The sequence below is a fragment of the Callithrix jacchus genome, chromosome 1 (assembly GCF_049354715.1).
Source record: "Callithrix jacchus isolate 240 chromosome 1, calJac240_pri, whole genome shotgun sequence".
NCBI lineage: Eukaryota > Metazoa > Chordata > Mammalia > Primates > Cebidae > Callithrix > Callithrix jacchus.
This window is the reverse complement of record NC_133502.1, coordinates 24,743,475-24,758,465: the sequence shown is the minus strand read 5'-3', so window position 1 is coordinate 24,758,465 and position 14,991 is coordinate 24,743,475. Positions and strand designations below refer to the sequence as shown.

At 44.2% G+C, this 14,991-nt stretch overlaps 1 protein-coding gene across 7 annotated transcripts in view; it reads right to left on the bottom strand.

Annotated features, from left to right (window-relative positions):
* Nucleotides 1-14,991, bottom strand: part of MYO16 (myosin XVI) — a 773,187-nt gene that overhangs the window by 76,734 nt on the left and 681,462 nt on the right. For 5 of the 7 annotated variants that reach the window (XM_054249238.2, XM_017970444.5, XM_035293906.3 and 2 more), the window contains exons 31-32: nucleotides 13,494-13,762; nucleotides 519-1,619 (exon numbers count right to left, since the gene is read on the bottom strand). In XM_054249238.2, coding sequence (XP_054105213.2) covers nucleotides 519-1,619; nucleotides 13,494-13,762 — 1,370 coding nt within the window. The remainder of the gene's footprint in view (nucleotides 1-518; nucleotides 1,620-13,493; nucleotides 13,763-14,991) is intronic. The other 2 variants (XM_078347436.1, XM_035293910.3) reach the window with 1 other exon arrangement.

Here is a 14,991-nt window from a genome sequence, read left to right as displayed (position 1 = left end):
AAACAGCCCACAGCTGAGTGGCATTAAGAACAGGGTAGTAACTGGATGGGTCATCATCCCAGACACCGCCAGGCAAAGCTCCATGAATAGCAAACCGCACATTCACTGCTAAGCGGTGAACTGTACATCAAATGGAAATCGACAATAGTAACTTACACAAAATACCACTTTCATATTATAAGGAAGCATTGTTATTAAAGAAAGAAATCAGTAGCTAACATTTAACCTTGCTCTGTCCAATATTTATGGAGTTATAATCTATTAAATCCAGTTGTAGTGTGTGTCTTTGTATATCAGCAGCCTTTCCTGTCATATTCTGCAACACAGAAAGATTCATTCCTACCTATTTGGCCACGATTGAGTGTATACGATTGTTTTTTAAAGCTGCTATCTGCTCTGAAGGACCACGGCCATCACCTGAACCTCTCCTATTTCACACCTGTGCAGATACGGACGTGCACAGGTGCTCGCGAGCTCAGCGTCCATGCAAAAGGGGAGGGGGTGTCTGCTCCACTTACCTTCGGCTTCCCTGATTTTCCTTCCCGCCGCGGACTTCCGAAGCACACTCCTGCCGGAGTTGAAGAGGCTGGCGAGCTCGTCCAGGGGACTGCTGAGCGGCCTGGAGCTGGGGGGACTGTAGGGCGCAGGGGGCGAGGCACTGGGGCCCGCCTTCCTGGCGTCGGTTCTGGCGGCCTTCACCGGGGAATATGGGATCTTGGGGAAGGAGCTGCAGGGTCCGGCCCCGGCCCCGGGGGCAGAGTTTGGCTTTGGGTGGACCTTGGGCGCCTCTGCGTTCGGCCCCGCTTTCCCCGCGCTCCCCGGGGCGGGCTCAGGCGCGAAGGCCAAGTGCGCGCAGGGCCTGAAGGGCGTGGGGGGCGGCCCGGGCGGAGGCGGGGGCGGCGGCGGCGTGGACGGCGGGGAGGCTCGGCCGCACCCGTTCAACAGCGCCAGGCCGGGGGACGCGGGCCTGTCGCCGTCGCCCTTCTGGCTTTTGGGGTACTGCGGCGACAGCGGGCTGGAGCCCTCCGACGACACGGGGTACTTGAGGTTGGTCTCCAGGACCGGCAGCTTCTTCACCTCCAGGGGCGTCAGGGGCGACTCGTCCGAGGCTGGCGAGCAGGTGACAGGGGTTGGCGGGAACACCAGCAGGGGCGGCCGGTGCGGCAGCAGGTTGGGGAAGGGCGGCGGGATGTCCCACGCGTCCCCGGGGGGCCCCGCCGCCTCGTCCTCCGGCGCGCGGTGGAGCGGGGGCGGTGATGCGTGCAGGAAGGAGCCGCCGTCGTCGGGCAGGCAGCACTTCATCTCCTCGTACACGGACTCCGCGGGGTCCGGGCTGCCGGGCCTGGCCGCGTGCCCCAGCATCTCGATGTACACCGGCTCGCCGTCGTCCTCGTCCCCCGGGGGCGCGGCCGGGGGCAGTGCGTACGGAGGGGTCCACGGGACCGGGCCCCGCGTTGCTGTCCCCGGGGCGCCCGCGGGCCTCGCGTCACCGGGCCGAGACCCCGAGATCTCCTCGTAGGAGCCGCTGAGCTTGGTGTTGGGGCTGCGCTTGGGCTTTCGAGGAGGAATCTTCTTCATGGTGCTGTAGTCGTCGCTGTGCGGCCTGGGCCGGGCCAGAGCTGCGGCAGGAAAGGACGCGGTCAGCGGGGTGCCAGGCCAGGCCCACGGGTGCCCACTTCGCCCGGGGCTCGCCTTGGAGCCATGGCCCCGTGCCCCGAGAACCCCATGGGCCCGGACCCGCGTGTCCCTCCACCCACCAGGCTCCCTGGCTGAACCCGAACTCCCGAGACCACCACCGAGAAAAGAGATTCGATGTTAGAGATGGAAGAAGACTTCTGCCCTCTGAGGAGGATGTCAAGCGGAATGTCAAGGGGTTCCAGGACGCCAGCCACCCACGGAGGCCGCGGAGGTGCAGTCGCGGGAGACGCAGTGGGGAAGGGACCCTCGGGGGTGGGGTGGTGGAGCGCACTCAGCTGTGGATTCTTGGGACCTAACTCGGGTGTGACATAAGGTATGGGTGCAACTGCTCATTAGGAGTTGAAGCCCAGGAGAGGTGGCCGATTAACTGTTAACTGTGGCATATGGAAGCTTCCTGTCGGAAATGAGTAAGTGTGATTATTTAAATGATGTGAAATGAGCGAGGCACGGTGGCTCACTTCTATAATCCCAGCACTTTGGGAGGCCGAGCGGGCGGATCAGGAGCTCAAGACATCGAGACCATCCTGGCCAGCATGGTGAAACCCCGTCTCTACTAAAAATACAAAAATTAGCTGGGCTGGTGTTGCACACTTATAGTCTCAGCTACTCGGAAGTCTGAGGCAGGAGAATCGCTTGAACCCAGGAGACGGAGGCTGCAGAGAGTTGACATTGCCTGCACTCCAGCCTGGGTGATGGAGTGAGACTCAGTCTCAAAATAAATAAATAAATAAAAATTTAAATAAATAAATGATGTAAAATGGACAAAACAACAACAAAACACTTGTATGAATGGAGAGACTTTCAAAAAAGAACTTTGTTCAAATGTCACGGAGGATAGGTTTTACATCAGTACATTTGAACACTTAACAGAAACACATACTTAACAGGGAAACCACAAGAATCACATTTCCCTAAGAACTTCTCAAGGAGAAACTCCTGAAGTTGAAAAAAGAAGCCGTACTCAGAAACACAAATAAACATAATGCATTACAAGAGCAAATTTCAAAAGACATGGAACAAAACTACTTACATATGTGTTTAAAACAATTATTGAAAATTAAGTCAAAAAATAAATTCCACAAGACTTCTTTTTCTAATGCTTTTAGTGTAAATTATAATAAAGCTCTATTAAATAAATATAATTTCTCTGATAACAGAGGTGTTAATTTTGGAAAAATTACCTCCAGTCTTAGAAATATCCAAACTCCCAAATCTTGTTAGTTTTACTAATTTGATATTTTCTGAATCTGTAGGAATTCTTGATAAAGGCACATCTGACTTTGTTGAGCTCCTGAGTTATTTAACCAAGGCAGCTGTATTCTTCCCTCACTATGACTGCAAATTATGACAGCAGTCTCTGTACCCAGTTTTTGGGAGACAATGAAGTATAATGGTTAAAATTAAAGCTTTGAAATCAGATGCACCTGGGTTCAAATTAAAGCTTTGGAATCAGATGGACCTTTTATTCATTCATTCATTTAATCATATGCATTCAACCAGTATTTACTGAGATAAATTCATGAATAAAGAGAAATTTCCAGCCCTCCTCCACAATAGTGGAAACAGTCAGACAACAGCAAAAAAAAAAAAAAAAAAAAAAAAAAAAAAAGGAAATACACCAAATGAGTGAGTTCTACAGAATGTTAGAATGTGATACAGGCCATGAAGATGAGTACCAACAGGCCAGGGTGAGGGTCACAGAACAGTGCCTGTATGCAGGGGTTGGTGGGGCAGGATTGTAATTTTAGAAGAGGTCTTTGGCAAGCCTCTCTGAGCCTCAGGGTAGTTGTAGATAAGATGGTGATATGAGAAACTATCTTGAAAAAATAAAATGGATACTGTAGAGAAAGTGCTATGCTCAGTTCTCGACACCCTCTCACTAGAAAAAAAAAAACAGAAAGCATTCAAATGGGAATGGAAAAGAACAAAGGTAATTTTTGAACGCAATGGACATCTTTGTAAGTTAGTATTATTTGGGGCTTCCCAAAGCAGCCAACTTTTAAGAATAGAAAATACCCAAAGTGTGCAGTTCTCTAATTAATAAGCATTATTCCAGTGACTTTCAATGGGCTAACACATAGAGCCCCTAAGCTTCTAGAAAGTGAGTAAAACAACCCATTTTTTAACATTAAGATTATAGAGTTGCTCTGAAGATATGAATAATTTAAAGGATTTGTGAGAAATTGTATTTTCCAAAGCTGGCTTCAATATTTTCAGCCCCACATACTCTTCCAGAACCTTCAACCTCGGAGGGTCTCTGCATCTGCCCCAATGAATATGATGATTAGAAGATGATGTCACCTGCCTTCAGGGGCTGGGCCAATGACAATGCAGCCTCTGCCTGGGCCCCTTCTTCTCCTGAGACACATGTCTAGGTAACCCTGACTTCCACGTATAGGTTTGTACACCCTGAAGCAGCTCTGCTGTGGGAACTGTGGAGAGGCCACGTGGACGTGAGGGAGGTGCCAGAGGACTCCTGTCTGCTCCAGCCTTCAGCTCTCTGGTTTTCCCATCCCAGACATCAGAGATGTAATTAACTATGACTTCCAGTGATCCCAGTCCCAGCCACTGTCTGACTGCAGTGATGAGAGAAGCTCCTTGAGAACTGCTCAGCAGAGCCTAGCCAAATGCTAGAACCATGAGAGATTTTGTAACCGTTTTTTGGTGTCTTAAGCTACTAAGCTGGAGAGGTTTGTTACATAGCAATAGACAACTCACAAAGACATTGGTACCTGGAAGTGGACTGCTGCTGTACAAACAAAAACAGAAAACAAAAAAAAAATCTTAAACTGGAAGTTGCTTTGGGACATGAGAGGAGCTTTGACGGGACCATCAGGGGAAGCGTGGTGGCTTCAAGAAAGCTCTTGATGATACCTGAAGAACAATAAGGAAGGTGTTGGAAGCTGGAGGGAACAGAACACTTCAGCCACAGTGGAAAAGTTTGGCAACACTATCTCACCTGCAGTCATGCAGAAAATAGGAAACAGAAAATGAACTGGGTGATGCCTCTTGGACTCTTCTAGCTGCCTAGAGTAAATCATGAGAATGCAGCAATTAAAGTAAAGAAAGAACTATTCACTATAAAGGAATAAGGACCTTCTGAGCTTAAAAATAAAATGGTTCTCACTGCTAGGCTCTTCAAATGGCAAATAATTTGAATATTAAGAAATGACTTCCAAGCAGAAATAAAATTCAGGGAATTTTCCAAAAAGCATGATCTAAAGATGAAGTCAAGCACACACGCATGGGACCCTTCATTAAGTCCTCAGAAAAATTCAAAGAGGGGCTTCATAGATCTTTTCAAGGAAGCAAAACCACAGGTCTTCTAAGAATATCAAGGACCTTGCCCTATGGAAATACTGCAGTGGGCTTCCAGATAGAGAAGGGATTATCTCAGAGGGATTTGTGGATGTGGCTTTTGACTAATAAATTATGAATTGATTCACAAGAAAGTCACAAAGCTTTTAAAGGAATTGTACTAGTTTACACTGAAAGGAGCAGAGTGAATACAAAAATGAAGAAACTTTGGTCTCTCAAAATTTTGGTCAGGTGCAGTGTGTGCCTGTACTCCCAACTACTCCAGAAGCTGAGTAGGAGGATCACTTCAGGCTGAGAGTTCGAGGCTTCAGTGTGCTATGCTCATACCTGTGAACAGCCACTGCACTCCAGCTTGGATGGCATAGCAAGACCTCACCTCTAAACAAAAGCAACAACACAACCCTGATAAGGAAGAAGCAGGCTGAGAAAACCACCAGCCCCAAACATAAGTCACCTCTTATGGATTGGGAATTATTAGTCAAAAAGGGAGAACCAAGATTCCAGAACATAGACCTAAGAACTATGAAAAACTATTTCCAAGCACTAGGACTAAATCCTCATGAAGGCACCTGCAACACACATCCAGTTCTTGTTCATGACTGCTACCCACCAATGACATGTGTGTCAGCTGATCTCCCTCCCATGTCTGAGCAGAAGGGTGCATCACAATTATCTTCTACCTGTCCCTCCAGTGTATTTTGGTTGGGTGGGGGGATCAGGCAACTTGTCTTTTTAGGTTGCAAGTCTTCAGATGGAAGAGGACACACTTAAGGAATCGTACTGGAGGTACCAGCACATCTGGATCTAATTTAGAAGATGTGATCTGACCCGTGAGCCTAGTCCAGATGTGATGATGAAGGAGGCTTTGAGGAGTCCGGGGGAGGGGTGAGTACAGTTTGTATGACAGAAGGATACAGGTTGTTTTGTTTAGAGTGTGGACTGATACAGATGGTACATTCCAACACATTGGCCACAACAATGTATCCTTTCCAGGGGTAGAATCTGTTTCTTATTTCCTAAACCTGGATGGGTCTTTGGGACTGAGGTGATGGAAGGAACGTGGCAGAAGGGATTTCGCTCACCTCCCAAGGCTGCCTCCCTCAAAGCGATGCTACACCTACTGCTTTCTCTCTCCCAAAGCACATGGCCCCCAAGCACTGACTCTCCCTGTAGGAATTCAAATACCCTGAAGCTGTCATGCTGCCCAAGCAATACAGAGAGACCACGTAGACAGAGAGACACTTAAGGAGTCCCAATCCTCAGACATCTGAGACACCAGACATGCCCATGGCCAGCTTTCAGATGATTTCAGCCACCTTGCTGTATGAAAGAGCTCGAGTGACAACTGCCCCAGTGAGCTCTGTTGATACCCAGAGACCCAAGAGAGATAGTAAAACAGTCAGTACTTTATGTAAATCTGGAAGTTCTGGGTGGGTTTTATGCAACCACACATAACTGGTATAGTATTCCCTCAAGGTTTGCTTCAGATGGCATGAGGGGCCTTTTTGCATTCAACAATTATAAGTAGAAGTTGCATGTTTGTTGGGAGGCTGTTGAGAGCCTGGGTTCGAGGTTCTAAAGTTTGGCTATGTGACCTTGGACGAGTTACACCATTGCTCTGTGACTTAATGCCCTTCTCTACATAGGGTCATGATGACAGTCCTACTAGGTAGGGCCATTCTACAGATGAAAGATGCTTAGCATAATGCCCGTACCTGATAACATCACTAAGTATCCATCATGACCAACATAATCACTGCTGCACAACCAGAAATTTACCATGAGAGACAGAAGGGTGGTTCCTAAAAGTGTGGTCTCGGGTTTAGTAATGTTGGATCACTACAGTGCTTTATCCTGTTCTACTCCCTAACAATTAAACTGGAACCTGTGGGGGTCAGAACCGGAAATATTCATTCTTTATAAACAAAAATTAGAAAACGGCAGTTAACAAATTAAAGTCTAATTTGGTTTGTGGCTACTTGTAGATATGTGTATGTGTATATATGCTAAAAGTTCATCTGCAGATACTGGTTAGAGGGCTATTAAAATGAATTGACAACAAGAGTTTTCTTTTGTTGTTGTTGTTCTAATATTTATGTGTAAGACATTTGCAACTACTTGATTAAGCCAATGAAATGGAGTAGGGAAGACAGTCCCTGATCACAGAATACTTGTAGGGCAAATTCTGGGATCCTAACAGTAGCTTAGGAGTTAGACTATGTTCTGAAGCCATCTTATTACATCATAAACTTACTCTTATCTGAACTGCTGCAGAATGATATGCACATGTGTGTCATGATGGGAAATCGACATATTCTCCTACAAAATATTTTCCTTTTGGTATTTTTGCTAAGGCATGTTGGTGACTTTTAAATCATATTGTGTGCATGTTATCTGACTCCATTCTCACAAAAATAAAATACCTGCATAGGGAGTCTATGAGAAAAAGGAGAAACGAGATGCCTGTTCATCCAAAATAAATAGTCTGTGTGTCTTGTAGCTCCATTTTCCACTGCTTCTTGTGTAATTGTGCTTAGTTTCAGAGCCAAAGCAAACATAGCACAGAGCACAGGACCCACGACACGAAAGCTGTTTAATGAAGGGCCTGCTCGCTGGCTGCTCAAGCTGCATGCATGAGTGAATGCAGGATGGATTTACAATCAGATGCAAATTGGACAGAAAGGGCTTCTTCTGAGCTGTCACATATCATGACCTTGTGATAACTTTTCTTTCCTGGTGGGAGGAGCAGTTGGGGCAATATCACTGCCTTCCCTGCTCCCATCTTTACCCTCCCGATTGCATTTCTGCCCTCGATGCTGTTGAAATGTCCTTCCTGAGCCTTTCATAGTTTCCAAGGAGGGCAAGGCCCTCTGTGGCCTGGTATGCACCTCTCACACCCTCACTGCTGTGGCTCTGCTTCTCCTGTAATTTCTTTGACCACTTACCTCCCCTACTAGTCTGTTAGGTCCTTGGGGAGAAGCCAGGCTCATGGAAGACACTTAATTACTATTTGTTGAATGACCACTGCATCATAGGTGGCGAACTGGGCAATTGTGTTCTGTTATTCCCGGTAACACATTTCTCAGAAGACTGTTCATGGAAGACCTAAGTTCTGTCTTTATAAAATATTATAAAAGGGCTTCTGTTAAAAATATGCTGACAGACCGGGCGCGGTGGCTCACACCTGTAATCCCAGCACTTTGGGAGGCCGAGGCGGGTGGATCACGAGGTCAAGAGATCGAGACCATCCTGGTCAACATGGTGAAACCCCGTCTCTACTAAAAATACAAAAAACTAGCTGGGCATGGTGGCGTGTGCCTGTAATCCCAGCTACTCAGGAGGCTGAGGCAGGAGAATTGCCTGAACCCAGGAGGCAGAGGTTGTGGTGAGCCGAGATTGCGCCATTGTACTCCAGCCTGGATAATAAGAGTGAAACTGCGTCTCAAAAAAAAAAAAAAAAAATGCTGATAAATCCAGCCTTGACACATCCCAAGGGTACTTCTTAAACCTTGCCAAATTGTGCTCACTCTTATATACTGATAGGAAGCTAATTCTCTTTTAATGAAGGGAGTATAGAGAAATAGATTTCTCTAACATGCATTCACTGGATATGTATTTGTTGAGTGCTTACTATGTGACACATGCTGCTCTAGAATAAAGACAGAAAGAAGCCAGTAACAGAAATCAACTTATTTCCAAATTAGGCCACTGAGCTGATCCACTATATGTCTACACATGTAAACTGTGTTTGGTGGAGAATGGAATGGTACAGAAATTTTTGAAAAAACAATTATGGGTTCATTAAGGTATGATTTCCGAGGAGGGGACAACTGGGGTCTGAAGGGAGGGTGAGTGTGGAAGCGTCAACACAGAACGGTGAACGGGGGGACTAGAGCTGCCCAAGAAAAGCTAGCTTTTGCAATTCACCATGAGCAACCGTCACTCCAAGCAAGCACAGCACCACCGACATCACGACTTAATTTTAAGTCCCACATTTAGTGTCCCATTTCACAGATGAGGAAACTGACTGTCAGAGGCTTCATTAACAACCAAGTTATATGCAGAAAACTTTGCTGAGCACTGGTTATGTCCTGGGCAATGAGGCTTTACAGGGCTTTGCTTCTTAACTCCTCAGAAATACCCTCTTGCCGTGTTTCTGCTGTGGCTGCTACTTGCTATACATGGGCTTGGAAAGACTGAGTCACTTCTTCAAAGTCACATGCATGAAATGCAGGATTATATTTAACTTCAGTCAGGAGACAATTCGAGAGAATGTTAACCGTCTTTGGGAGAAAGGCTGCACCCGGCGTGTGAGGAATGAACTCGGCAGAACAGCACTCCAGCTGGGAGGCCCCAGCCAAGAGGCAGTGGAAACAAGGCCCTGTCTTTCCTTTCCTGGCCGCTATTTGCAAAGAACAACTGCAGACTTTCATTCAATGGCAAAAACCGTAGTTACTTTTGTACCAACCTAATACAAATATGGTACTTTCAAATAGTTGTCTCTAGCTTGCTAATAGTTAGCAAAGAAGCGTTAACATTTATTGGCCTGCAAAATTGTTTCATGCTTTTGAGGCACTAAGGTAATGAGAAAAAAAACAAGCCCTTTGTGCTGTTTTTTTTTCACTATAACCATTTTTAATGGGTAAGGACCTACTAAGAAACACTTGTGCTAGTAAGAACAAGAATAAACACAAAGGCAAGTTTAACATGACCTTGGTGTTGGTCACCCTACAATCCTGGGCCCTTGCTCTGCAATCAGGTCTCCTTTCACTCTATAACCATGTGAGTTCATTAGCAGCTTTAGTTGTAAAGGAAAAGAACATGAACTTGATTTTTTAACATGCCAGAAAGGATGGCTCAGGTACCAACCTGACTTCAGCTGGAGTCCTTAATCCTGTGAAACCAAGGTTCACCAAGCATTTTGGAAAAGTGATCAAATTTTTTTCCTACCTTTTGACAGAAAGGAGAATAATTTTGTGACATGTTACTAGGTACAGAAAATAAACTATCACTGCTCTGTAGACACAGGAAGCATTTAGAATCAGGGTTGTCTAAGAGAAGCTTCTGTGATGGTGGAAAATTCTACACCTGTGGCTACTGAGTACCTGGAAAGTGACTGATGATGGAGGAATGGAATTTAAAATTGTATTTCATTTTATTTACATTAAATTAAATTGGACATATGTGCCTATTAGCTACTGCATTGAACAACAAAGACTTAGATTATATTTGAATTGTGCTGTGCTGAGGGAGATATCTAAGATGCTAGGGTCCATTTCACTACCATCCAAATGCAACCACCTTCCGCTCCTGACACAATGCCATAGAAGGGACCAGAACCCCATCCGACAGCTGGCTTATCACATGCGTGTGGAGCTATCTGTGCGATCATGGATTAGAAACCCAGACCCCTGCCAGACTGGGTGCTAAGCTCCTCCGCTGGCCCTCTCTGACTCCCTAATGCTGTAAAAACTAATCAGCAAGCATGCTCAAGCAGATTAAGCTGTTTAATTTTCTTATTCTTAAAAATATGCAGTATTGAGAGTGCATGCCAGAATGCAGAAATACATTTCTAGTTGCTGGACATGGAAGACTTGCTTTTTCCTGGTGGTTGTTGTAAAGTAACCAGTATGAGGAATTATGTATTGTAAGAAGGGACAGATAATGTGGACATTAAAAAGGAAACACTGTATACACATACACTTGCAACAAGGAAACAATCTATACACTTGCTCTTTGACAAGCTTCTAAAAGGTGTGCCCACCGGGGGGCACACAGTGGACAAAACGCATCTTTAAGTCCCTTATAGTCACATATGAGACAAAATTAGGATACAAGAAACTAAATTTTACATAAATATCTTGCATGCCTAAAGCTATCAGATGACGTATTTTGATAGCTTGTAAAAAGGAATTTGAGTTATTACAGCTATCCTCTTTATTAACCTTTTTTGGGTCACTTTGCGTTCATGTATGTGTGTATATCTATATCTATGTTGAATCAATATCTGCATATCTATAATATATCTCCTATGGTTCCTGAGTAATTTTTATTTTAATTGACTTATTATTATTATTTGCTACCCAGATGAGAGAGCTCAGCCTCCACTCTGAGATCAGCTTCTTCCTCACTGTTTCATCTCCTTTCATAACATGTGACAAAGTGGCCCTTTCATTACTCCAGGGAAGTGTCTTTTAGGGTCCACACAAACTGTTAGCTTTTTCTAGATGTTACAAGATATTCTGAGGCTTATCTATGCAAATTTCTAGAGCCTGCTTGCAAGTTTCACTGGAGATTCATTTTGGATTTGCTGCGATTTTCAATCATATTTCATTATTGCTTTTTCAATGTTGGAGACTCCCTGGAGTCTTAATTTCCCACCCTCTTTATCTCACAGATAGCATTTTAGAGACCGTCTTTTTCACACAAGATGCCAAAAAATCTTTCTTGCTATTCTAATCGCATGAAGATATGGGCCACAAATCTAAAGTGGAGGTCTGAAAGTAGGAACAGTGGTGATGTGAAGCATCCCACTTGCTCAGGAGGGTGCTGCTGGCTCCTTCAGACTGTAGGCTTCTTCTGGCACGTGTGGCACCAGGGGAGAATGCCTCATATTTTTGGAGGTCCTGTTATAATTTATATCTAATTTATATCTATGTCCACTTTGAGGACTTTCCTATGGATGATTTTATCTAACGTCATTTTTCAGATTCTCTTGTCCTTATCACCAGGACTTTAAAAACACACATTTGGACTCTCCTCACCAAAGTCTTAGGAATTTCTCCTCTACTAGGAATTTCTCTAGGCATGGTTGAAACATGCCTTGTCCACTAAGATGGTAACTTTTTTAAGTAAAAAATATCCTAAAGATCTATTCTTTCCTAATGCTACTAATAAAAAGCACTTTGAAGAGTGCACAGCATTATGACAACAGTTAATGATAATATATTGTATTCTTAACCAATACAAAAAAAAAAAAAAGGGCTGGACACAGTGACTCACTGTTACGGAATCTGCAATTACAGAGTCTCGACACTTAGGGAGGCCAAGGAGTGCAGATCACTTGAGGTCAGGAGTTCGAGACCAGCCTGGTCAACATGGAGAAACCCTGTCTCTACTAAAAATACAAAAATTAGCTGGGGAACCTGTAATCCCAGCTACTCAGGAGGCTTGAGAAGGGAGAATCACTTGAACCTGGGAGGCGGAAGTTGCAGTGAGCTGAGATTGCACCACTGCAGTCCAGCCTGGGCAACAAGAGTAAAATTTCATCTCAAAAAAAAAAAAGAAAAAGCTAAAAAAGTGGGCACTGAGCGATCTCAACACAGAAATGATAGCTGTGTGAGGCATAAATTTGTTAATTTGCTAGATTTAACCACTCCGCAAAGTACATATATTTCAAAACAATGTGTTGTGCATGACAAAAACATACAATTTTATGTCAATTAAAAATGAATTTGAAAAAAAGAAAAGAAGTTGTTTGGATGAACTTACTGCTTGCTTCAGGCCTCTGCCCCATATCTTCCTACCATCTTCTTGCTGTCAGCCATCCCAGAGTTGAGCTTATGGATTTGCTGTTTTTGTACTTGGGTTCATTTATTTAATGAAGGAACTGTGTTTCATCCTATGTTCCGATATTATTCTCTAGTGAGTTCTACCAAACCGTTTCATTTAGAATTCCAACCCCTCTTCCACCCTGCACGACCCTGAGTTTATTTATTTCTCTTAGCAGCAACAATCTTCTTCTAAAGTATTTACTTGTTTATTATGTTTACCATCTGTTTTGCCACACTAGGATATAAACTCCATGCCTAGAATACAGCCTGATGCATAGCAGATGATCAATAATATCTGTTCAGTTCGTTAAGTGTTTTGCTAAGAAGAACTTCCTTTATTTCTCACAATTCTTAAAATTAATAATTAAACAGTAACTGTCTCATGACTGACCTGTGAGATCTGGCTGAGAATAAACTGGTCTTCCCTTGTGTGCGTCCCTGTTTCTAAACAATGGATACAGAAACTTTTATGATCTCGTCTCAAAAGTTTTCCTAACAGAATTTTCCTACACAGTGACTATCCTCTGGGTAATATAATTCCACTTATCACATAATAAAACAGTCTCAATTTTTTACTAAATTGTGATAACTGGAATGCCTGATGCATTTTTTTGACTTTCTAATGGGTGAAATTTCCCATGGAATAGCTGCCGACTTTCTGAATTGATTTCATGCTGCTCTTTGGAGCCAGAAGTGGGGATGGGTGTTAAGGAAATGCCATGTAAGTAGCTTTTCCCTAAGAGGCTTAGAGATTTGAATAAATATTATTTATATTTAATGATTAAGAGCTACTGGCAAGCCAACAATTGGATTTATTTCTATTAAGAGTACATTAGGGCCACAGTACTGCCACGGGCATGCCGAGACCAAGTCAGAGCATCGGCAAGTCGGTACCACAAGGCTGGCTCCCTCCCCAGGGCTGACCTTCGTTGGCCGCTTCCCTGGCCACGGAGAGACAGGCGCTCACAGCCTCATAGGAGGCGCTCAGCCGGGTGTTGGGGTCCCTCTTTGGCTTGGGTGGAGGCTGTTTCCGTGGAGACGGGAGGCTGCTGCTGTCATCCATGCTGAACACCGAGTGCAGTGAAGGAGACCAGATGGACGGGCCAGTGAGGCACTGGCCCAGGCTGTCCACTGCCACGCAGACTGACATGGAGCTGGGATGGAAATGCCTGGGTCCACTCTTGTCTTCGGTTCTTAGGGGGAAACAAAACACAAACAGCACCACACCAGAGAGGCCCAGATGCATTATTCTCATAACAAGGAACCTGCTCAAGCAGACATAATGATGGCTTTTTGGCAAGCAACCCCCCCTGCTGTGGCTGGAGGACGTGTGCAGCCCTCTGGTGACCAGTTGGTCTAGAGAAGGCCACCCATCCTCTGGCTCCGACTTTGTGATGAAAAGCACATGAGCACACGGGATATCCATCATGATTACTTTTTAAACATTCTCACACAAATGCAACACTACTTAAGGGCCTTCACATTTTCCATCAGCACTCACTGAATGAATTCTTCACACTCTGATTATTAAGCAAATCAAAAAACCAGAATTTCAATCTGAATGATAATTTCTGGCAAATCCATCTTAATAGAGAGTTACTGATGCATCAAATGCTGGGAGTTCATCACCATTTCCCCTCACAAGAGGAGGAGAGACTCTTACTTAAAACTCTCAGAAATTTACATTTCAGTGTTCTCTTTCTCCCCATCACTCTTGCCATTTAAATTCTACCAGAAATTATTTAATTATGTGCAGAGCTATTACTTTTCCTCCTTAACTACGTAAGGTTGGCCAGTGCCAAGTAAACGGCTGGTATTCAGTAAATAAACAGACAAACACTTATTGACTTAATTTTGTAGCAGGAAAACACATACATAATCAAATTGAGAAATTGGGGTGGCTGTTTAGTTCCAGCAGAGAAAATAATAAATATTATTTTAGAAGTCATATAAAATTAATAGTTATCGTGTTTAAAAAAATTTCTTCTGGCTTCACATGTCAATGTAATCATGTGTTAGCAAGATGCCAATGCATTCACTCTACAAGAAGTTTCCAAGCGTTTGTTTTTTATAATTATATCTTTCTGTGGCGGAACACCAACAGGGCTAGAATCTACCACACGGCAGAGCCGGTCGCCCATGTAGGAAATGAAATAGCTGAAGATGAAAGCGTGGCACTCAGTGGATAATTTGTTTTTCCTGTAATGTTTAATTACAGACTTTTTTTTTTTTGCACAAAGGGGATTTTTTTCAGTATTTAATCACTGAGATATTTGAAGCTAATTAACAAGATACACATTACCATTTCTTCTTTAATAAAAAAAATGGACATTGGCAGAAATGGCAAAGGGGAGTCACTTTCAGTGAGAAACAACAAGATACTACCAAGTTTCTATAGCAAAACAAACATCTCCCTGACGAT